The 25,100-nt window shown below is 41.2% G+C and overlaps 1 protein-coding gene across 11 annotated transcripts in view; it reads right to left on the reverse strand.

The window, feature by feature from the left end:
* LOC118387480 (serine/threonine-protein kinase ULK1-like) overlaps window positions 1-20,850 on the reverse strand; it is a 33,332-nt gene extending 12,482 nt beyond the window's left edge. For 2 of the 11 annotated variants that reach the window (XR_008143221.1, XM_052525655.1), the window contains exons 1-13: window positions 20,067-20,850; window positions 19,181-19,273; window positions 19,029-19,070; window positions 14,368-14,400; window positions 11,565-11,601; window positions 10,561-10,755; window positions 9,245-9,318; window positions 8,850-8,951; window positions 3,025-3,083; window positions 2,609-2,691; window positions 2,460-2,510; window positions 2,175-2,269; window positions 1,260-1,422 (exon numbers count right to left, since the gene is read on the reverse strand). Coding sequence is in view for 10 of the 11 variants with exons in the window: in XM_052525655.1 (XP_052381615.1) it covers window positions 1,260-1,422; window positions 2,175-2,269; window positions 2,460-2,510; window positions 2,609-2,691; window positions 3,025-3,083; window positions 8,850-8,951; window positions 9,245-9,318; window positions 10,561-10,755; window positions 11,565-11,601; window positions 14,368-14,400; window positions 19,029-19,070; window positions 19,181-19,273; window positions 20,067-20,156 (1,117 nt within the window). In the remaining variant the exon portion in view is untranslated. The remainder of the gene's footprint in view (window positions 1-1,259; window positions 1,423-2,174; window positions 2,270-2,459; window positions 2,511-2,608; window positions 2,692-3,024; window positions 3,084-8,849; window positions 8,952-9,244; window positions 9,319-10,560; window positions 10,756-11,564; window positions 11,602-14,367; window positions 14,401-19,028; window positions 19,071-19,180; window positions 19,274-20,066) is intronic. The other 9 variants (XM_052525653.1, XM_052525652.1, XM_052525657.1 and 6 more) reach the window with 7 other exon arrangements.
* Window positions 20,851-25,100: the final 4,250 nt, after the last annotated feature.

Here is a 25,100-nt window from a genome sequence, read left to right on the forward strand (position 1 = left end):
CCAGGCAAGACATAATGTAAACAAACCCAGACAAGACGTCATAATGTGCTCTATCTGAGAGTTCTCAAGTGGCTCCTGGGCCAGCCACCCTTCCATCAGTCAGTACCAGACAAGCATGTAGGTTACTCTACTGCATAAACATGACAATTTACAAGTGAGTCACCTATGAACGTTGCAGCACTAAAATGTAATTCTAATTGACATAGACATGTTCAACAATATAGGCCGTCTACTGCCATGCAATGGTAGCGCTGTCATAAGCTTGATCTCTTGCAGTGCAAACACTTGCCTGGAAAAGTTGACACTCAGCAACTATAGGGTTTAATAAATTTGCCATCAAAAAGGTTGCATTAGAATAAACAGAATAAATAGAATAAACTCCACATCCAAGAGGAAACCAATAAGTCAGCTAGCAACTCCAGATAAATTTGCAAGAGTATGAATGTTTATTTAGCTGTAAACTAATCACCCAACGGTAGGCTATGCACATTTGCAAGCAATGAGTGTGTGGTCAGATCTATCTGTTTCCTAGCTAGCTTGCTTCACTTCCCAGTAGACAGAACTGACTTTCGTAAATATTATCCATAGTGTCCGGCATGCTGCTGGCACAGATCGTGCTGAGAAGTCTGAAATATGGTCAAACTAGCAAGTGCTGCACTAGGAAAATATTCTCAATCCCCTGCTGAATGAATATTGCCCACAATTCATTAAGAAGCTCAAGCTAGCAACATCAAAGCAACTCTAACAACAGACCCACCAGTGGTTTCAAATCTGCAAATCATCAGCTGTCGCAGACAGACACACAGACAGGAGCCAATATTAATAACCTTTACGACATGCATTTGTCAGCTAAATTACATGTTTATTCTGTATCACTCATCTCTCATTTGTGAGTCTTGTTTGTATTCAGAGGGATATAGCTAGATTGTGTTGCTGTAGATGGATGGATCAGAGGGACAGATCGTCCGAGTGCATGTTCTATGTGTCATAATTACCTGGATAAATCTTACCTGCAATTTCTTAACAATGCTGCTGTACTTAGAATTTGTAAAACCTTCATTTGTATCACTTCGAAGTGACCCAAATGACAAATTCATCATACATTTAGAAATATATTTTTTTAAAGTAACATTTTATTTGTCTGGCTTTAAACCTTAATTTTTTTACTAAGAGAGAAACGTCACTCACAATTTCTGGATTCTATACATCACTGACTGAGCTCTATGGGAGTACATTGGTAGAGTAAAGAGTGTACTCACTGGGAAAGTGGGCGGGCACCATGACAAAGTCGTCTGTGTCACAGGAGGAGTTCTTACTGCTGCAGCCCCCTCCAGACGAGTCCTTGAGGAGGAAGCCAGGGAAATCCTGGGTAGGAGAAGCGAGTGTCTTAGTACGGACCTGCTGGACCTCAGCCAGGGACTGCTGCAGAGAGAGAAAGGAGAGAGAAAGAGAGAGGTAGGCAGGAACGATGACCACAGCACCGACTCTGAACTACCCACACCGTCTATGTTTCAAACAATCAACCATCCACCATATACAGTATCACTGATAACAGACTATAATCACAAGGGTGTCATCAAATTTCACAGGCAGCAGCACATTACACTACAGATTAGACAAAAAGCCCTATACCAGCCAGACAAGACAAGACTGAACATAAACTTTGACCGTATATACTGTATTTTATACCATCTATTGCATCTTGCCTATGCTGCTCTGTCATTGCTCACCTGTATATTTATATATTATTCCATTCCTTTACTTAGATTTGTGTGTATTAGGTAGTTGGTAGGGAATTGTTAAATGACTTGTTAGATATTGCTGCACTGTCAGAACTAGAAGCACAAGCATTTCGCTACACTCGCAATAATCTGCTAACTATGTGTATGTGACCAAAGGCAATTTGATTTGATCAACAGTAGCTCTAACCTAGTATGTTTCAGTTTACAACTGTTGGGCAATAACAGTCTATGCCTATGGGTCATTAAGTCAGACAGCTGGGCCTTATCACACAGAGTTGAACACATCATCAGTGATAAGACTGAGGCCCCACGGATGAGTTACTACGGTCACCTCTGAATCACGCTGTTTACAAGATGCTTTAAACAAACACATGGTATATACACTGTATAGCATGCACACAATCATGTATATATTGATGCACACACACTCACCGGTGGGGAGGCCAGGTGTGAGGTGGAAGAGCTGCTACAGGAGCTGGCTGAAGCGGAGCTGGGAAAGCACGCCATGGTCACAGCAGGAGTTGCTGCTGTATGAAAGAAAAATATCAATATCAATTCTCAAAGTAATAAATCAGACTGTCCTCTTGATATGATAGATAGGCCAATAAAGTCAAACCCATCAAAAATCACCAAGAAAACAAGTGAAAATCAATATTGGCATGGTTTGGAGGTTTCAGTTAGGGATGAGAAGATGGATGAATAAGGACTATTAGTCACTTTTCTTCATGGACGAGCTCGCCTCCAGGAAGGGGTGACGGAAGAACTCTTCTGCAATGAGAAGAGAAAAAGATTGAAAGTGATGAACATGCTAGGGATTCCCTATCAATTTGAAACATCTCTTAAATAATGAGCGTGGCCCCACTGACCAAAGTCCATGCGGTCCGTGTGGTTTCGCTGCAGAAGACCCAGCAGCAGAAGCCTCAGGGGACAGGAGGTCTCTCTGGGGATACTGGGAGGGGAAACACACAAGTCACCATGAATGCGTGATGGTACTTTACACTTCATTCCTGCTGTAACAACTGATCAGGGGCATGTTTTGCAATTTGCCAAAAATTGTTAATTTTACAATTGTGGTAGTGAAAGCTGCAAAAAGCAGTATGTGAGAGTATGATAATCAAAAGTAATTTGTAACACAGGCAATGATGAAATGTGTTCTCCCACAACATTAGTACATTAAAATGGAAGCAACATTCAATAAACAATCTCCTGTGAAAGAATAAGAATAAATCAAAGAAATCTGAACCCTCGGTCTCTAAAAACAAGACAGTTCGTGAACACTTACTTGGGGCTGAGGTTCTTGTTTTTCTCATAAAATAGCCGGAGGTCCTGGGGACTGCTAGCCTACGGGTACACACACACATCAAATCTGAATGGTCATGTACACAGATTTGCAGGTGTTATAGCAGGTGCAGTGAAATGCTTATGTTACTAGCTCCAAATGTGCAATAGAATGTCTCGCAAATACAATACAATTTTTTTTATATACAGATAGAACAAATCACTTGAATGTTTGCATGCACACAAATTATTTTCAGAGTGGAAAGATCTAAAGTGGAAACAGTCAGTTGACCTTTAAAAATCCTGTCTGGACAGTTTGGATTACTTGTATGTAGTTCACTCTGAGACAAGACACCTCTATGGTTTCCCTAAATTAGACTGTCATGTTTTGACCTACCTGAGAGCCTTAGGAAAGGCTGGATAAATAGTATTGTTGAGATAAGACGGTTTGTTTAGAAAAGTCAGTCTGTTTGGACAAGTCTCTGAGAGAAAACCAAAACAGATTGCTCCCATACCAGTCTGAAATATTGAAGTGCAGGCAAAGCACGTGTGTGCAAATGGCTGAGGTACAATGAGTGTGTGCAAATGGCTGAGGTACAATGAGTGTGTGCAAATGGCTGAGGTACAATGAGTGTGTGCAAATGGCTGAGGTACAATGAGTGTGTGCAAATGGCTGGGGAACGACGGCTGGCTATTGGTCAGTTTGTTCATATGGGCAGAATATATAGGGCTTGAATAAATACAAATGTGCTGCATTCGTTGCCTTTCTTTTAAATAGAATAACCGAAATAAAACAGGGTTGGGCAAATAACTTGACACATTTAATCCATAAGCATACATTAGTGGGTAAACTCATTTAAAACCCGCCTGAAGGTTTTCATATATTTGTTCACATATGTCTTAAAAATACATTTGTTCATATGGGCAGAATATTGTATAATATATATATATATTTTTATAAACTGCAATCGTTGTCTTCCTTTTAGACACAGAAAATAAATTAAGGTTGGGGGAATAACGTGAAATCGATAAGCCTATTAATATATGAATATATTTCAAACTTTCACATATAAAGAAAAGTTATTTCAAGCGTGTAATAATTAATTTACTTTCAAATTGCTTCATGGAATCTAATTATCAATATAATAAAACTAGGCCTATGATAATTCCTTGATATTTGCTTCCCACCCCTTATGGCCCATCAGCGGGACAAGTCTAGCTGAGTCTATAAGGTGCGTTATTAACAGCAGCACCGCTTTATCAAACGTTCATATTGATATTTTAGGCTGCGCGATGAAAACAGTTTTCATGGGCACACAAATCCAAAATGATTGCAAATTCAAATGCTTCTTCCTGAAAGCGTCACCTAACTTTTGTATGGTTCTTCAATAGGCTATGTTGGATGTGCATTAGGTACCTGTTTAGTTAGGCCTAGTGATATTGTCAACCATCCTGGATCATTTCCTCCTGATCCAGGAAATACTTGACAGTGACAAACAGCTGTTGTGATCTAGCATACGATGCAAAAACACTGTGTCCAGAACATGTTGAGGACTCATTCGCTGCGCGAGGGAAGTTGTGATCCGCGTGAGATCCAACCCAATACCCCTACATTCATGTTGATTATCTGCTATTGTCTACATATTTACAGTAGGGTAAATTTGAAATACTTCAATATTTAACACCAGAGTCTAAAAGATTTAACAGGGGCTGGCTAAAACCGGCACTTTTACTGAAACGTTGATTAATGTGCACTGTCCCTGTAAAAATAAAATAAACTAAACTAAACCACCAGGGTCTTAAATATTTAACAGAGAAACCACCAGGGTCTTAAATATTTAACAGAGAAACCACCAGGGTCTTAAATATTTAACAGAGAAACCACCAGGGTCTTAAATATTTAACAGAGAAACCACCAGGGTCTTAAATATTTAACAGAGAAACCACCAGGGACTAAAATATTTAACAGAGAAACCACCAGGGTCTTAAAGATTTAACAGAGAAACCACCAGGGTCTTAAATATTTAACAGAGAAACCACCAGGGTCTTAAAGATTTAACAGAGAAACCACCAGGGTCTTAAAGATTTAACAGAGAAACCACCAGGGTCTTAAAGATTTAACAGAGAAACCACCAGGGTCTTAAAGATTTAACAGAGAAACCACCAGGGTCTTAAAGATTTAACAGAGAAACCACCAGGGTCTTAAAGATTTAACAGAGAAACCACCAGGGTCTTAAAGATTTAACAGAGAAACCACCAGGGTCTTAAAGATTTAACAGAGAAACCACCAGGGTCTTAAAGATTTAACAGAGAAACCACCAGGGTCTTAAAGATTTAACAGAGAAACCACCAGGGTCTTAAAGATTCAACAGAGAAACCACCAGGGTCTTAAAGATTTAACAGAGAAACCACCAGGGTCTTAAAAATTTAACAGAGAAACCACCAGGGTCTTAAAAATTTAACAGAGAAACCACCAGGGTCTTAAAGATTTGACAAACAGCTGTTGTGATCTAGCATACGATGCAAAAACACTGTGTCCAGAACATGTTGAGGACTCATTCGCTGCGCGAGGGAAGTTGTGATCCGCGTGAGATCCAACCCAATACCCCTACATTCATGTTGATTATCTGCTATTGTCTACAGATTTACAGTAGGGTAAATTTGAAATACTTCAATATTTAACACCAGAGTCTAAAAGATTTAACAGAGAAACCACCAGGGTATTAAAGATTTAACAGAGAAACCACCAGGGTCTTAAAGATTTAACAGAGAAACCACCAGGGTCTTAAAGATTTAACAGAGAAACCACCAGGGTCTTAAAGATTTAACAGAGAAACCACCAGGGTCTTAAATATTTAACAGAGAAACCACCAGGGTCTTAAAGATTTAACAGAGAAACAGAGTCAGAGTGAGCAATGAGCTGTCGCCCACTCGTAGCTATGATGTGGGCGTGCCCCAAGGGTCAATACTGGGGCCCCTCCTGTTCAGCCTGTACATTAATGATCTGCCTTCTGTCTGTACTGGGTCTGAAGTTCAAATGTATGCAGATGATACAGTGATATATGTGCATGCAAAGAGCAAACAACAAGCTGCACAAGATCTCACTACTGTAATGGTCCAGGTTACAAAGTGGCTCAGTGACTCGTGTTTGCATCTCAATGTGAAAAAAACTTTTTTTTTTTGCATGTTCTTCACAAAGAGGGCAACAGATGCTACTGAGCCAGATGTCTATGTGTCAGGGGAGAAGCTCCAGGTGGTATCCGATTTTAAGTACCTTGGCATCATACTTGATTCCAACCTCTCTTTTAAAAAGCATGTGAAAAGGGTAATTCAAATAACTAAATTCAATCTAGCTAATTTCCGATTTATACGAAATTGTTTGACTACAGAGGTAGCAAAACTATACTTCAAATCTATGATACTCCCCCACTTAACATACTGCTTGACTAGTTGGGCCCAAGCTTGCTGTACAACATTAAAACCTATTCAGTCTGTCTACAAACAGGCTCTCAAAGTGTTTGATAGGAAGCCCAATAGCCATCATCATTGTCACATCCTTAGAAAACATGAGCTCTTGAGTTGGGAAAATCTTGTGCAATACACCGACGCATGTCTTGTATTCAAGATACTTAATGGCCTGGCTCCCCTCCACTCAATATTTTTGTTAAACAGAAAACCCAGACATATGGCAGCAGATCCACAAGGTCTGCCATGAGAGGTGACTGTATAGTTCCCCTAAGGAAAAGCACCTTTAGTAAATCTGCATTCTCTGTGAGAGCTTCCCATGTCTGGAATACACTGCTATCAGACACACATAACTGCACCACATATCACACTTTCACAAAATGCTTGAAGACATGGCTAAAGGTCAATCAGATTTGTGAACATGGTCCCTAGCTGTGTGTTGCCGCTTTCCATGTTGTCTGTAGCTTGTGAGGTATGGAAACACTTTGTTGCTTTTATGAATTTTGTCTTGCTGCTTTTTGTTCTATGTTGCTCTGTCTGTATGCTATGTCTTGCTTGTACTATGTTGCTATGTTGCTATGTCTATGGTGCTATTGTCTATATTGTAATTGTTTTTAATAACCTGCCCAGGGACTGCGGTTGAAAATTAGCCGGCTGGCTAAAACCGGCACTTTTACTGAAACGTTGATTAATGTGCACTGTCCCTGTAAAAATAAAATAAACTAAACTAAACCACCAGGGTCTTAAATATTTAACAGAGAAACCACCAGGGTCTTAAAGATTTAACAGAGAAACCACCAGGGTCTTAAAGATTTAACAGAGAAACCACCAGGGTCTTAAAGATTTAACAGAGAAACCACCAGGGTCTTAAAGATTTAACAGAGAAACCACCAGGGTCTTAAAGATTTAACAGAGAAACCACCAGGGACTAAAATTTATTTAACAGAGAAACCACCAGGGTCTTAAAGATTTAACAGAGAAACCACCAGGGTCTTAAAGATTTAACAGAGAAACCACCAGGGTCTTAAAGATTTAACAGAGAAACCACCAGGGTCTTAAAGATTTAACAGAGAAACCACCAGGGTCTTAAAGATTTAACAGAGAAACCACCAGGGTCTTAAAGATTTAACAGAGAAACCACCAGGGTCTTAAAGATTTAACAGAGAAACCACCAGGGACTAAAAGATTTAACAGAGAAACCACCAGGGTCTTAAAGATTTAACAGAGAAACCACCAGGGACTAAAAGATTTAACAGAGAAACCACCAGGGTCTTACATATTTAACAGAGAAACCACCAGGGTCTTAAAGATTTAACAGAGAAACCACCAGGGTCTTAAAGATTTAACAGAGAAACCACCAGGGTCTTAAAGATTTAACAGAGAAACCACCAGGGTCTTAAAGATTTAACAGAGAAACCACCAGGGTCTTAAAGATTTAACAGAGAAACCACCAGGGTCTTAAAGATTCAGAGAAACCACCAGGGTCTTAAAGATTCAACAGAGAAACCACCAGGGTCTTAAAGATTTAACAGAGAAACCACCAGGGTCTTAAAGATTTAACAGAGAAACCACCAGGGTCTTAAAGATTTAACAGAGAAACCACCAGGGTCTTAAAGATTTAACAGAGAAACCACCAGGGTCTTAAAGATTTAACAGAGAAACCACCAGGGTCTTAAAGATTTAACAGAGAAGGCATCAAGGCAATGAGTTAATGTTTTCATATGTTTCTGTGCATGGGATTAGACACCGAGGTCGGCTACTTTGCGTGACTGTGTAGGATAGCCTAGGCTGTTGTAGGAACACCTAAAGGTATTTCCTTTCTATTATCCAGGACATTTAATGACAACAAGTTAGTAGCCTAGTGGGCTTCTAAATACATTATTTGGTGCTTTTGAATGACCTAAATTATGATAATGATGATGGTAACAGACGGACTCTGGTCCCTTTATTCATAAACTATTGTTACCTTGTGTCTCTGAAATCACATTTCTAATGTCATGTAACAGTCTTGAAAGGACCAAATGTGGTTGGCCTTTAACCAGATGTAATATTTTCATAAAAACAGAAGCATATGCTACAAAGTATAACATTCTGACCATATGAATTCATTTTAGGCCATAGCCTAAAGAACAGCTACATGATTGAATGAAAAGCAGCAAACAGACAACATTGAGTAATTTATTGAAGAGTGTGAAACAAACAGAAACAGGCAATATGCTACGGGGGGGTCTGTTTCTCTCTCCCTCTCTGAATGACCCGTTTCTGCATTGAGTGGATTCATTTTAAACATTTAAACACCCTCTCTTTGAGTTGGGTATATCTGTGTATGATTGCGTCTTATATCGTTAGGACTATGGTGCTCACCTGAAACGGGGCTTTCCCTGTCAGACACTGGAACAAAATGGTTCCTATGCTCCACAGGTCAGCCTTGGCATCATAGTTCTGAGACATGATGACTTCAGGTGCCTGGTGGATACAGGAAAACATTTCAGAGTTGCACACATCAAACATGGTACCTAATGGCAGATAAAACATAAAAATAAATACAAATGCTGTATTTAACTAGGTAAGTCAATTAAAAACAAATTCTTATTTACAATGACGGCCTACCCCGGCCAAACCCAGACGACGCTGGGCCAATTGTGCGCCGCCCTGTGGGACTCCCAATCATGGCCGGATGTGATGCAGCCTGGTTTCGAACCACTAGGGAGTATGACCATAGGCTGTTTGAGGGTGTGTAAGGAACTAGAAGTGCTCACCATGTACATAGGGGACCCACACAGAGTAGCAGCCATCATGTTGTTCTGAAGGTACCGTGCAAACCCAAAGTCAGCTGGAGAGAGGAATAGGAGAGAGAGGGATAGAAGGGGGAAAGATGATTCAGCAATAAACAGGTTGGTTGTTTAGCAACAAAACCGATGAGAACACAACTATGGTGTAAAACAGACAGGGCTGGCTTAGATTGCTGATAACATATAAACTATACATCTTCTCCAAATGTTTATTGCAACAAATACATTTGTACAACGAGCACTTGTCTCTCAAATACACTGTTACAGTTGTTGTTTAGCTAGCAATTTTTTGTAATATTAGCATTTACAAGAAATCAGTCAAAACACCTCTACTACTAAACTATATTAAATTGTTTTAAGGTCATACCAAGGATCATTTAGCTATTTGATTTTAAGTGTTGAGACCCCTTGACGTATCACATTTACATTTACATTTAAGTCATTTAGCAGACGCTCTTATCCAGAGCGACTTACAAATTGGTGCATTCACCTTATGACATCCAGTAGAGCAGTCACTTTACAATAGTGCATCTAAATCTTAAAGTATCAAAATAAATATGATTTTTTAGGCCTTACTGCTATTAGCCCATACAAATGCATTGAATAACAGATTCACTGCATGGAACAACAGATAGTGGCATTCATTTTTTCAAATGGTACCGGGGACCTTCGGACAAGTCTTGTGAGACCTGTGGGCGTCCTAAAGCAACATCTACGCGTCCGTGAGAGTCTCATCTTACCATAGAGGGGTATTAGTGTGTAGGCCAAACCGTTCGACATACAGACGATTTTGTGTGAAGAACCATTTTCGGGATGTCTTATGGTCTGACAAACACTGCTCTAGCTCTGTCACCTTTCACCACAGATGCAGAACTGCAACATAGGCAGATGCCTGACTGATTTTTATGGGGATTTTGTTTAAATGCTAATTAGATTTGTGGGGGTGCGTACATCGACCTTTGGGGGCTAAAAAGGCTAACATTCAAGATCAATGGGCACTGAGAAATATCCGCACAAAAATAAATGAGCAAGTTTCAAAATAAGTATCAGGATTATAGCAGTCTGTTGTGAAGCATGCTTCAGTCTTCACAAAGGCAATCAATTCTGTCTGCAGGATACATGGGCTTGAGAAGGATTAATATGAGTAAGGACTAACGATGTATACAATTCTGCTCTTCAGTCTTCAGCCCTGCACTCACTCACTCATTCTTCACAGCTATAAGCTTGAACACGTCTATCATTTATATGATGCATTACTGAGCATGTGCACACACACCCCCTACCTATCTTGATGCAGGTGTTGGTAGAGTGGGACTTGCGTCCTGCGGGGTAGGAGAGCAGAATGTTCTGTGGTTTGAGGTCTCTGTGAATGATCCCCTTGGTCTGCAGCACCCTCATGGCCCCGGCTATCTGCTGCAGGAACACTCGGATAGTGTCCTCACTCAGGGTGCCCTTGGCTAGGGGTGGGACAGGACAGACTGACATTAAGGGAAAATAAAATACTCCACCTTATTTGACTATCAAAAGTATGTAAATGATGTTATTTTTCAATACTGAACTTTCTTTTTGGTGCCATTTGACTGTCGTGTGGTTAGCCTTGCTTCACAGACCATAACAAGCATGTTCATTTCACTTCCAAATGTAAGGGCAAAAAGAGGTCCAGACGAGGCATCGTCTCTCATTCCACCTTCCTCTGGCTCTCACTCCACTGACCTCTCTCTCCAATCACTTCCCTGGCCCAGAGATAGTGTCATAATCCCTCCCTCCCCCTCAGTCGTCTGTGGAAGTCAGACAGCGTGCCCCCCTTGCAATCCTAACAGAAACACCAGACCTGTTCCTGTTCCCCAGCAGCCTATCAAAACACAGCTTCCCTGTAGCCTGGGACTGGAGTCTAAATAAACAAGCAGCCTAGGGAGGGCCTAAACTTCCTGTGCTAAATTCAGAGGCCTGGTTGCTTCATCCCACACCCTCATTACCCACCATTACATCATCCCAGCTTTCATTTTCACTTTGCCAACATACTCTAATACTCTGCCTTGATGCTCTAGGTGACTTTCAATATACCCAGCTTTTTCCACACACAAGCTGGCTCCATTTCATTGAGTGCTCTGAAACCTTCCCCCATTTCATTGAGTGCTCTGAAACCTTCCCCCATTTCATTGAGTGCTCTGAAACCTTCCCCCACTGAATTTGTCACACTATGTGCTACAGAGGCCCAACTGAAGGAAAGCAAGCAATTCTAATGAGAGCTTCTCTGGGCTTTTGACAGATTAAATAGTCCATTTACAGTGTAGATAATCCGCCAGGTCCCCACCATTGCAGTACTAGAGAAAGATAGAGAGATGAAAGGGAATGACATTAGGAGACATACAATCAGCAGAGAGCAACACACACAGAGGTTGAATTGCTGAAGAAACATTAAGGCTTTAAATGCCTGACATTACCCTCAATCAAATTACACTTTTTAGCAAATATACAAAGTTTTAGTCAGGGACAGCCCTAATGGGGATAGATACATAATACTCCTCACTAAGGAGGTGTGTGTGAGAGAGAAGGGTGGCGGCTAACTGAATGACACTGATGGTGCAGCATTAATATGAATGAAGCCTGGTCATTGGGTGGGGTACGTTTGGACAACAGGAGGTCTTTTGACTCCTTTGTATAACCCTGAACAGGTTTTGTCTTGTGTCACTTCACTCTAAGACATACAAGTTCCCTTTTAACAAGAAAGCTAGAGAAACAGTCAAGTTGAGTTCAGCAGGAATTGGGTCTTTTATTTTGTTAAGCTACTGAGGTGTTTAGTCAGAACCCTCATAGATGGAGGGCGGTTAAGTTGACATAACCCAATGGAAACCATGAAACCTACTATGAAACCTACTAGCCTACAGTGGCAAGAAAAAGTATGTTAACCTTTTGGATTTACCTGGATTTCTTCATCTTAATCTAAGTCACAACCATAGACAAACACAGTGTGCTTATACAAATAACATACAAATTATTGTATTTTTCTTGTCTATATTGAATACATCATTTAAACATTCACAGTATAGGTTGTAAAAAGTATGTGAACCCCTAGGCTAATGACATCTCCAAAAGCTAATTGGAGTCAGGAGTCAGCTAACTTGGAGTCCAATCAATGAGACAAGATTGGAGATGTTGGTTAGAGCTGCCCTGCTCTATAAAAAAACCTCACAAAACTTGAGTTTGCTATTCTCAAGAAGCATTACATGACGTGAACCATGCCTCGAACAAAAGAGATTAAGATTAAGAATTGTTGACTTGCATAAAGCTGGAAAGGGTTACAAAAGTATCTAAAAGCCTTGATATTCATCAGTCCACAGTAAAACAAATTGTCTATAAATGGAGAAAGTTCAGCACTGTTGCTACTCTCCCTAGGAGTGGCCGTCCTGCAAAGATGACTGCAAGAGCACAGCGCAGAATGCTAAATGAGGTTAAGAAGAATCCTAGTGCCAGCTAAAGAAATCTCCGGAACATGCTAACATCTCTGTTGACGAGTCTACGATACGTAAAACACTAAACAAGAATGGTGTTCATGAGAGGACACTACGGATGAAGCCACTGCTGTCCAAAAAACAAAACAACGCTGCACGTCTGAAGTTAGCAAAATAACTCTGGATGTTCTACAGCGCTACTGGCAAAATATTCTTTGACAGATTACACTAAAGTTGAGTTGTTTGGAAGGAACACACAACACTATGTGTGGAGAGAAAAGAGGCACAGCACAACAACCTCATCCCAACTGTAAAGTCTGGTGGCGGGAGCATCATGGGTCGGGTCTGCTTTGCTGCCTCAGGGCCTGGACAGCTGCTATCGTCGACAGAAAAATGACTTCCCATGTTTATCAATACATTTTGCAGGGGAATGTAAGGCTGTCTGCCTGCCAATTGAAGCTCAACAGAAGTTGGGTGATGCAACAGGACAACGACCCAAAACACAGAATGGCTTCAACAGAAGAAAATACACCTTCACCTCATCCCGATTTGAGATGCTGTGGCTTGACCTCAAGAGAGCGGTTCACACCAGATATCCCAAGAATATTACTGAATTTAAACAGTTTTGTAAAGAGGAATGGTCCAAAATTCCTCCTGACCGTTGTGCAGGTCTGATCCACAACTACAGACAACGTTTGGTTGAGGTTATTGCTGCCAAAAGGAAGGTCAACCAGTTATTAAATTCAAGGGTTCACATACTTTTCTCACCCTGCACTGTGAATGTTTACACAGTGTGTTCAATAAAGACATGAAAATGTATCATTGTTTGTGCAGTATTAGTTTGGGGCGGCAGCGTAGCCTAGTGGTTAGAGCGTTGGACTAGTAACCGGAAGGTTGCGAGTTCAAACCCCCGAGCTGACAATGTTTAGACAGTGTGTTCAATAAAGACATGAAAATGTATCATTGTTTGTGCAGTATTAGTTTGGGGCGGCAGCGTAGCCTAGTGGTTGGACTAGTAACCGGAAGGTTGCGAGTTCAAACCCCCGAGCTGTCGTTCTGCCCCTGAACAGGCAGTTAACCCACTGTTCCCAGGCAGTCATTGAAAATAAGAATATGTTCTTAACTGACTTGACTGGTTAAATAAAGGTAAAATAAAAAAATAAAAAATAATTAAGCAGACTGTTTTGTCTATTGCTGTGACTTAGATGATCAGATCAAATTTTATGACCAATTTATGCAGAAATCCAGGTAATTCTAAATTCCCTTTTTCCCCCAGAAATCCATGTTGGAGGATTCTTGTTTTCCTGCATATACCAACCCTGATTCCTCCAACTGGGATTTTGGGAAACCAGGGAATTATAGAAAGTTCCCCGAATTGTTCAAGCCTAAGCCTAACTGAACACAATAGCTGTCCTGAGGTCTGATTGTAATTTGATTAGGCACAACCGAGGATCTGTAGCTTTTTTCCCCTTCTTTATACAGAAGTTAATTCTCTCCCCCAATGCACATGTTTCCTGCGAGCCGAAGGACCTAGCTCATTACAGTCTCAGTAAGGGTCGAGTTAGAGCAGGAGTGCTTGTGTCGAACCTCCGACCAAAACAAGGGCCAAAGACAAACATGACAACACCAGAAGCTTACCTCCATGACCAGGTACACAGAACTGGCCGTTTCCTAGAGAGAGACAAACACATACAAGTCAGGGTGGGTGCAGAGGACAAAAAGGAAAGAGCAATACATCCAGGTGTCAGAGGTTTTTGCATGTCAACACTTTGGCCACTTGGAACAATTGGATCTGTGACAATGTGTTATGGAGCAGGAGTTGATGAAGGAACATACCTGTAACTTAAGTAAAAAGTCATTGCTTCACTGGAGTAGGTAGGGTAAATTAAGAAGGATGACTTCTAAACAGGGACATTTGTAGAGAATAATATGTAATCAAAAAATGTATGTTAGTCAAATTAAAGTCTACCTCTCTGGAACTTATGTTACGTCTTCTTTGACATAATCCACTACAATGACTACTGGCTTTTTAAGTTGTTTGAGCTCAAACCAAAGATAGAGGCAACAGCACATCACGACACTAAGTCCCTGGGCCATCCATGCTGAGCTAACAGTATGGTCCGTGTTTGCCTGGGGGTCACAGAGGTTAATGCAGACCAGGAGTGGGGAAGAGTTCAGAGGTCCCCCTGTTGTGACAGATAAAGTGTGAACCATGCTAAAGCGATTATCTGAGTCATCGCGCTCATTCAGCTAAAGGTGGAGAGGATCAACATCTAGCAAGCTAACCTCTACAGGGTTCTCCAGTACTGCTGCCTTCAGCACAAGTAGCACACCGATAGAACTGAGCTCATCATAGAACATATTGGGAGCAGGGCTTAACCTGACTAATTAAAATTAAGAAGCACCATGAATGTGCCACAGAGCCATATGAATATGGGGGCTGCCTGCATGACACACAAACAGGAAAGTTCCATTTAGAAACTGATAGGCTCGTCTTCTCCCATAGCAACAGTTGGCATGTCAAGAATATAATGGATTATAAACCACTGTAATAAAAAATTACTGTATGCAGTGTCTGAGCGTTCATTTCAGAGTCATCTGCATTAAAGCTAATTGGGTTTTTGTGGGGGGAATGCTTGACAAAGGCAATATTGGACCACCAGGGAGGTTCACTGTTCAAGAGATGGTACAAGTCTATTGTCTGAGACCAAAACAAATGACCTTCCAAAGCACAAACAAACAATGAGAGTTGTACGCCATATTACGCCCACCTCAGTAGCTTGTAGGGCTGTGACGATACCAGTATCAGAATATATTAAAGCAAGAAGCAGACCAAACTCGGTGGTCCTTTAAAAACCTGCTGCATGTCAAATATTGTGTGCTACATAGCTTGGGAAATACATAAAATGTGACCCTGGATGACAACATAATGTTTGTTTCCAACATTAGGGCTGTTTTCCTAAAGAAGTTAAATTAGCCTGTTTTGTTTCCTTGCCACGATACTAACGAGTATCACGATACTGGTATCGTCCAGGCCCTAGTAGCTTGGCTGCTCTTTGACACTGAAAACAGATGGGCATTACTGAGCCCTGGCAACCATTTTTTTTCTCTCTACGTTTTACCAACAGCTTCTCAACCATGGCACATGCCTTATGAAAACAAGACAGTGCAGCACACTTCAAAAAGCCCTTCACATAGAAACAGATGACCCTGCTCTTTCTCTATATCTAGGTCTCTTTCGACAGCCAATCAGAGCTAGAGTACTGGCTGATCTCAGAGTTAACTACTGCTGAGTCAAAGCTTCTGAAGTTGTTTTTTTGGCCAGATAGCAGCCAGTCATCTGGTTTCCATTGTACTTTGCCAGGCAGGCAGGGACAGAGATGGACAGAGATACAGTATGTCTGCCCAAGGTGGTTTTGGCTTACCGACATGCTAACATATCCTGTTTATGACAACCAGCATACAATAGAAAATGATGCATACAGCGCTCCTCCCCAATGCTACGTGCCAAGAGGAGTGTAAAGGCCTACATGCCAGCCAGGTGTTAACACATGCCAACACAAGAGCATAACACAGGGCATGGCTTTTCTTCTCCACACACCACACCACTCACATGTAGCAAAGAGCCCAGTGAACTGCAGCACATATCATGCAGGGATGCACAGAACTGTGTTTACCTCACAGGTCAAACATACATGTATGTTTGCCCAGAGGCCTAGATCAGCCTAGCCTCGAAAATTACCAGACTGTAGCGAAACAGAATGTAAGCTTCCGAGATTTCTGGATGGTTTTACGAGGTTAACTGCAGCAAAGGTAAATACAAAACCTATATTATAGAAATACTGTAGCATGAAATACAGTAAGACTTTGAAGCTGGTGGAATAGGAAAAGACAAGGCAAGCCTAATGATCTAGATTAGGGATGTGCAACTTTGATGGGGGCGGGGGCCCACAAATAATCTGAACTCATCACAAGGGGCCGCAGTTGCTCGCGGGTCTGCGTACCCGCATCCTGTCATAGGTTGGAGAGAAATATTTGTAGTTTTTTATATATTGGAGTGAGACTAACAAAATTAATGGGGGCCCCGACAATGAGGGGACTCAACAATGATAAAAAAAATAGATTGCTGGCAATGATAACAAATTTAGATTGCTGGCAATGATATCAAATTTAGATAGCTAGCAATCCCAATAATTTTAGCTGACATGGGCTAATTGACTGACATAAGAGTAAAACTGTTGACACACAACCAAATTTTGAATTGCAACTTGTGTTCTCGTCACTTCCTGTTGAACGCAGAACAAAGGAGAGCTCGGTTTGTTGTTTTGGAAAAGTTTGTAGTATAGGACCAAATTGAAAGGCTATTGAAAAAATTAGGAAACTAAATCGAATAAAATGTTATTAGTCACATGTGCCAAAAACAACCTTACAGTGAAATGCTTACGTTTCCTGTTTGCTTATGGCAGACCACAGCTCATTGAATGCGGTCTTAGTGCCAGCATCAGTCTGTGGTGGTATGTAGACAGCTACGAAAAATACAGATGAAAACTCTAGGTAGATAGTGTGGTCTACAGCTTATCATAAGATACTCTACCTCATGCGAGCAAAACCTCGACACTTCCTTAGATATCTAGCACCAGCTGTTGTTTACATATATACATAGTTCCCCCCCTTGCTTTACCAGACGCCGCGGTTCTATCCTGCCAATACAGTGTATAACCAGCCAGCTGTATGTTGATATTGTTGTCGTTCAGCCACGACTCCGTGAAGCCTAAGAAATGTGTTTTTAATGTCCCGTTGGTAGATTAAATATCCTTGTAGGTCGGCGATTCCCCCCCCCAAAGATGCATGCATGCAACTAGTAGAACGGAAGGCAGTGGCGGTTTGCTCGATCGCCTATGTGTAAAAATAATTTTTACCGATCAATAATGGCAACCCTCCTGGCATTGACAACTGAACGCTCAGCTAAGAAAAGCCAACTGACATTAACTCTTGAGGTGCTGACCTGTTGCACCCTCTACAACCACTGATTAGTATTTGACCCTGCTGGTCATGTTTGAACATCTTGAAGATGTACTCTTAGAATATCTGCACGGCACAGCGAAAAGGGGACTGTCAACCCCTCAGAGCCTGGTTCATCACTAGGTTTCTTCCTAACCACTGTGCTTAAACATCTGCATTGCTTGCTGTTTGGGGTTTTAGGCTGGGTTTCTGTATAAGCACTGTGAAATCTGCTGATGTAAATAAGGACTTTATAAAGCAAAGTGATTTAGGTAGCAGTGGTTCAATTACAATCCTTACCATCCCCAGTTTTACGTGACTCCATAGGAAAACAAATAATAAGCATCATATACCTGAGAACACAGTTTGCATGGCTGCCTAGGCTGCGGCTCAGAGGACAGGTGTAAACATGGCAGGCTGCTGTATTGGCTTACAACTGTGACAACACAAACCTCTGACTACTGGAACACGCCTGTATGAAATCATCTTCAATCATCGCCACTTAGAGACATATGGTTTCATAGTGGGACCACAGAAAGATGGCTACCAACACCCTTCAGTGGGATGTGACATTCCAGTTTCTGGAACCATTTACCACCTGACCGTGACCTTGTTATTGCTTGAGGCGGAAAGGATCGTCAAATGAACTAACGTGTCTTAAAATTAGCACAGATTAAGCTACACTGGGTCGGGCCAATTTGTGTTGTAAGATGTGGATATTTTGAAGCTGCTCCAGTATTCATGATTGTCAATGTCAATGTGTAGGAAAACCACGAATAATACAAATGTAGATCATTGACAAAAAGTTGTTTATAATAAAATGGTAATGAAACAGGCAGGGAGCAGGCACTTTGACCTTCTAGCCCGAAGTCCAGCGTGCTATCGACTGTGCCCCAAAAGCATGCTCAAGCGGCAGAGTCTAAATGCTCAAGCGGCAGAGTCTAAATGCTCAAGCGGCAGAGTCTAAATGCTCAAGCGGCAGAGTCTAAATGCTCAAGCGGCAGAGTCGATATCCGCGATTAGAAACCCAGGGTCGTTACAATATAAACAGGCCTATGATCAAACTTTGGTCACAATCAGCAAGTGATGTAACAAAGATTAAATGAACAGAAGTGGGTCAAAATTAAAATTTCATCCAACACACACAAATGCTCTACTTGGCTGATATGACAACTGGGACATGGAAGAACAACATGACACGCTTTAAACTTAGTGTAAACAGAAGTTCAAACTCCATAGTAGAAATCTTGCCCCGTCCACACATTTCTTCAAAATTTATTTGGCTTAATAATACATACCTGAAAGTCATGTAATGCAACAATGTTTTCATGTTTTAGTTCCTGGGGAAAATAAACAGGAAATGTTAGTTCTTTGCAAATAAAAACTCAATTTGAGTAAACATATGGAAATGATTGAATATACTACTTCAAAATAAAACTGGTTGCCTTACCTTGAGAATTTTGATCTCTTTCCCCAAAAGGGTCTGAGACTTTGCCAAGTTCTTCTTGTTTATGCATTTAACGGCCACCTCCCAGTCGTGTTTCTAAAGACAGACAAACAAGAATGATGAATTATAATGCAGTTTGACTAGAGTTTTCTGGATGCCTGTAAGGCTGTTTAAAGAATGCTAATAGGTGTAATGCATGGAACATAAAATAGTGAAAGTGGTATGGTAGCCTACTATATAGCGAAGGAATTAACCATGGACACAGGACTTAAATCCTTAGTTACCTACTAGCTATAAGAGGCATGGTGACAACATATAGAGGAATGTATAGCAGGCTTGGCTGCATTTTCCCATGGACCAGAATCCTCCCTCAGCATGAAGTGTGTTGATGTTGGACAGATATGTCTCAGCATGCCTTTGAGGTCAATACTTACATTTGGAATAGCATTTTTTTCCCCCTCTTTATCATTTCACATCATCTCAATTTGAACACCCTACCCACCCACTTCAACATAAAATTATGATTCTAGCCTAGATGTTAGACCATCACAAACCCACCGACCAAACTGTTAAAGAAAAATACTAATGTATGTTCATAATACACTTGTAATGAATTATCATCATGAGACTCAAAAGATCACATTTCATCTGCAAATGGCTGTTGATATTTTTCATCAACCCAGACGATCACATCCTTCAGCTGCCAGGCCTCTCGATTTAAGGTCGTACTAAAACAACATAGAGCAAATTCTACAAACGTAGGAGAAACATGATGAACAATGCATACGGGAAGACTTAATTTGAATAATAGCTAAATTGATACAATCGTGTTAGATCTGGAAGAAATACATTAAAACACGTTTTAAAAAATGCCACATCTTCGCCTCACCTCTCTATTCCTCCCTTTGAACACCACGGCAAATGCACCGTGTCCTATCAAATCCTTCCTGCTAAACTCGAATTTCCCCACGGTTTCCATCGCTCCAGAACCTCAGGGTTTTATTTTGAGGTGAAATGAAAAGCGTTGCAGGGTTGCAGATCTCTCTCGGATGTCCCTTCCTCCTCCGTGAAGTCGGCACAGCTGGAAAGTTCACCTCGTCTTTCGATTGCCATTGGCTGCCTTCCTGAGAAAGAACGATTTTCTTCTCGCATGTTTGGCGAACGTATGGAAAGGAGTCTGCCCCCTTTCAACAATATACGAGTCCCATGTTTCTTTGTTATGGTAGTTAGCTAGCTAGCACAACTGACGCAGTGTTTACAAAGAGACTAACTCCATTGTAGACTGGCTAGGTAGCTGCTAGCTTAAATATCCACCTTAAAAACAGAAGCCTCAGTTTTGTTTGTATACGGAGGAAATCGTTGGCTCCATTGCAAACCCGTTCAATAATGTGTTGTAATTTGTTCCAACGCAAGTTCACGATAATTAGGCAAGCGGCATCTCGTAATCATTTCAATGGGCTTGAGTAATAGTTATTTTTTCTTTGCAGAGCAATCCTCGTATCAATAATGGTGGTCTCAAAAAAGCCTTCAGTTACTCTCCAAGCCCCGAAATGTTGCGCAGGCGCACGAACTTAAAGCTTTATTTTAAAGAGAGGTGTCACATCGGTGTTCTGTTGCCGACTCTACTGCATGTAACCACGTAAATACTATACCACCTCCTACACTATAGAGTACAACAGTATGAGCCATATCACCCAGTACACCTAGCGGTCAAACAAGTAAATGGTTCCAATCGTTTTTCCACCATTAATTTTTCTCATAAGGGATTATAGAAAAAAAGGGCTGTGTTTTGTGTAGGCTTTTCCTGGGGTGACGTTTTGATAAATGTAAATCTCTCTAGGACAAGGTGACTTTTATCTATATTTACCTCCGAAAAATGAAACGCTAATTAGCTGCTAATGTGGCTATCAAATCCAATTTTATTGGTCACATATTTAGCAGATGTTATTGGGGGTGAAGCGAAATCCTTGTGTTCCTAGCTCCAACAGTACAGTAATATCTAACAATTCACAACAATACACACATATCGCAAAATAAGAATTTGTTCTTAACTGACTTGCCTAGTTAAATAAAGGTAAAATAAAAAATAAAAATAAAAAGTCAAATAATGGAATTTATAAATATTAGAATGAGCAATATAGAAGTGTCATTGACTAAAATACAGTAGAATAGAATACAGTATATACATATATACAAATTAGTAAAGCAGTATGTAAACATTATTAAAGTGACTAGTGTTCCATTATTGAAGTGACCAGTGATTCCATGCCTATGTATATAGGATGCAGGGTTGAGTAACCCTGTTTTTCAGTATTTATTTCCCATATTTGATGCACCTGTACTGACCTTGCCTTCTGGATGATAGCGGGGTGAACAGGCCGTGGCTCGGGTGGTTGATGTCCTTTATGATCTTTTTGGCCTTCCTGTGACATCGGTTGCTATAGGTGTCCTGGAGGGCAGGCAGTGTGCCCCTGGTGATGCGTTGGGCAGACTGCACCACCCTCAGGAGGGCCCTGCGGTTGTGGGCGGTGCAGTTGCAGTTTCAGGCAGTGATGCAGCCCGACAGGATGCTCTCAATTGTGCATCTGTAAAAGTTTGTGAGGGTCTTAAGGGCCAAGCCACATTTCTTCAGCCTGAGGTTGAAGAGGCACTCTTGCGCCACACTGTCTATGGGGGTGGACCATTGCAGATCGTCAGTGATGTGTATGCAGAGGAACTTGAAGCTTTCCACCTTCTCCGCTTTTTCCTGAAGTCCAGCATCAACTCCTTCGTTTTGTTGACGTTGAAGGAGAGGTTATTTTCCTGGCAACACTCCGCCAGGGCCCTCAACTCGTCATTGTTGGTAATCAGGCCTAATATGGTTGTGTCGTCTGCAAACTTGATGATTGAGTTGGAGGCATGTGTGGCCAAGCAGTCATGGGTAAACAGGGTGTTTACCCAGTACGCACCCTTGTGGAGCCCCTGTGTTGAGGATCTGTGAAGTAGAGGTGTTGTTCCCTACCTTCAACACTTGGGGGCAGCCCGTCAAGAAGTCCAGGACCCAGTTGCACAGGGCAGGGTTCAGACCCAGGGCCCCGAGCTTGATGATGAGCTTGGAGGGTACTATGTTGTTGAAGGCTGAGCTATAGTGAATGAACAGCATTTTTACATAGGTATTTCTCTTGTCCAGGTGGGATAGGGCAGTGTGCAGTGCAATGGTGATTGCATCATCTGTGGATCTATTGGGGCGTTAAGCAAATTTAAATGGTTCTAAGGTGTCAGGTAAGGTAGAGGTGATATGATCCTTAATTAACTAGCCTATCAAAGCACTTCATAATGACAGAAATGTGTGCTACGGGGCGATTGTCATTTAGTTATTAAAGTACTACGAATGCCATGATGATCTGGACGAGACTGCCCAATCGAGACAAAGATAAGATTCTATGGATTAACTATCTAATGTTAGCTAAATGTAGTAATTAATAAATTGACTACATTTCAACTCTCTTGTGCAAGTTTTAAATTGACACAATACCTGGTAGCAAAGGTGTCAACTAGAGATGACGTGCAGGAGCTTGCAGGTATTTGTAGTTTTCCATGGTTTTTCAAATCAAATCAAACGATGTCTACGTTGATGCTAATTAGCATTTTAGACTCTGAGAGTAAATAGAGCCGAATATATTGATAAAAGTCACCTTGTCATAGAGAGATTTAAATGGGTATCAAAAGGTCATGCCAAGGTAACCCTACACAAAACACAGCCCTTATTTTAAACGTTTCTAAAATCCCCTATGGGAAAAAATGAATGGTGGAAAAACGATTGGAACCATTTCCCTGTTTGACCGGTAGGTTTTATAGGTATTATGAAACCTCCACTGTGGGGCTATAGTCCACCTAGTCCTAGCCAATACCAGTAGTTAGACTACAATAAGCTGTTGTCTTTGATAGCAGAACTGATGTCAAGTCTTATTATGGGTCTTATTATTATTATAGTAAAAGCACACATTTTATGGATTCTTATAACACAAGTGTAATAATAACATTATGGCACCATGTGTTATAAATCAGTGTTGAATGAGGGTCATACACATCCCCAATACCCGTCTGCAAGCGTGTGTGTGTATGTACACAGACTTATGAGTTACTTATTATAGTTTTAAATATGAATGGCTACATTATTGAATATTAAAGGGCCATTATGATGAACACTAGCTAGCTGCCCACTGAACTACAGTACAGCTGCTTTTTAATTGAACCTTTATTTAACAAGGCAAGTCAGTTAAGAACAAATTCTTACTGTATTTACAATGATGGCCTACACCGGCCAAACCCAGACAACGCTGGGCCAATTGTGTGCTGCCCTATGTAACCGCCGGTTACAATGCAGCCTGGATTCAAACCAGGGTGTCTGTAGTGACGCCTCTAGCACTGAGATGCAGTGCCTTAGACAGCCGTGCCACTCGAGAGCGTTAATAATTGAATTGATAAAAAATGCCTTATGTGTTGTCCTGAGTGTTTTATCATGGCTACAAAACAAAATTTAATAATAAGGCTTGACAACACAATATAATAGAATGTGAGAATAGAATGTTGTCTACTCTGTAGTAGACAGTGTTTCCAACATTCTAGGGACATACTGACTAACAAACAGTATTTCAATTGAATTCGATGCAATTTATTTTCCCTTGAAGGAATTTGAGTACTTGGAAGACTACACAGTACGCACATAACAAACAACATAGAGGACAGGACATACAGAACAAAACATCAGGAACAGCCAAATGTAGACCAACACAGCAGGTTAATGCTGCATTCATAAACCAAGTGGGAAATGGGAATTGACCACACACGACTGGGAAAAATCCACTTGAATGGCCCTCTAACAGCTCCCATATGCTGACCTCTGATGTCACCTACCAAGGAAATGACCTCGATAACAGTATTTTCAGCAGTTAAATGCAACAACAAAACGTTATTTACGAAAAGCAATCTATTAATAATATAGTTTTTGAACACTATCATTTGTTTACAAGCATGATATCCGTACTTTAATTTATTGTTTCCAGAGCAAGCTTGTTGGCCATTAGCCAATCAGCATTTTTCAACTAATCAAATCACAAGAGTGCATCCAACTGGTATTTACTCCCACTTGGTTAAAAACAGCCAAAGTTGGCTCATGATGATATTCGTTTGCCATTCTTTTCTATTTAATTTAGAAAACCTTTTTTTTTTTACAAATACCAGAGCCAAATAATGTATGGATTAAGAATCTTTATTTTGGATATTTATTTTAAAAGTAGGCTAGAATCCCCCTACCTGACCAGGGATGACCCCCATACCCCTGATGTCCCCTGCACCTTTGGCTGCGATTACAGCCTCGAGTCTTCTTGGGTATGACGCTACAAGCTTGGCACACCTGTATTTGGTGAGATTCTCCCATTTCTCTCTTCAGATCCTCTCAAGCTCCATCAGGTTAGATGAAGAGTATTGTTGCACAACTATTTTCAGGTCTCTCCAAAGCTATTTTCAAGTCTCTCGATCGGGTATTAGTCCGGGCTCTAGCAGGGCCACTCAAAGACATTCAGAGACTTGTCCCGAAGCCACTCCTGCGTTGTCTTGGCTGTGTGCTTAAGGTATTTGTCCTGTTGGAAGGTGAACCTTTGCCCCAGTCTGAGGTCCTGAGCTCTCTGGAGCAGGTTTTCATCAAGGATCCTGACTAGTCTCCTAGTCCCTGCCGCTGAAAAACAACCCCACAGCATGATGCTGTCACCACCATGCTTCACTATAGGGATGGTGCCAGGTTTCCTTCATTAAGTCAGGATTCCTATTTGACTTAGACATGCCTCCTTGCCCGTCCAACATTTCCTCATCTCCCACCCTTTCTAATGCGACTATCCCTGATGCTTCTCCCTCTTTTTCCCCTGCAGTGACTGAGTCCGAGGTG

Source organism: Oncorhynchus keta, chromosome 9 (genome assembly GCF_023373465.1).
Source record: "Oncorhynchus keta strain PuntledgeMale-10-30-2019 chromosome 9, Oket_V2, whole genome shotgun sequence".
Lineage (NCBI taxonomy): Eukaryota > Metazoa > Chordata > Actinopteri > Salmoniformes > Salmonidae > Oncorhynchus > Oncorhynchus keta.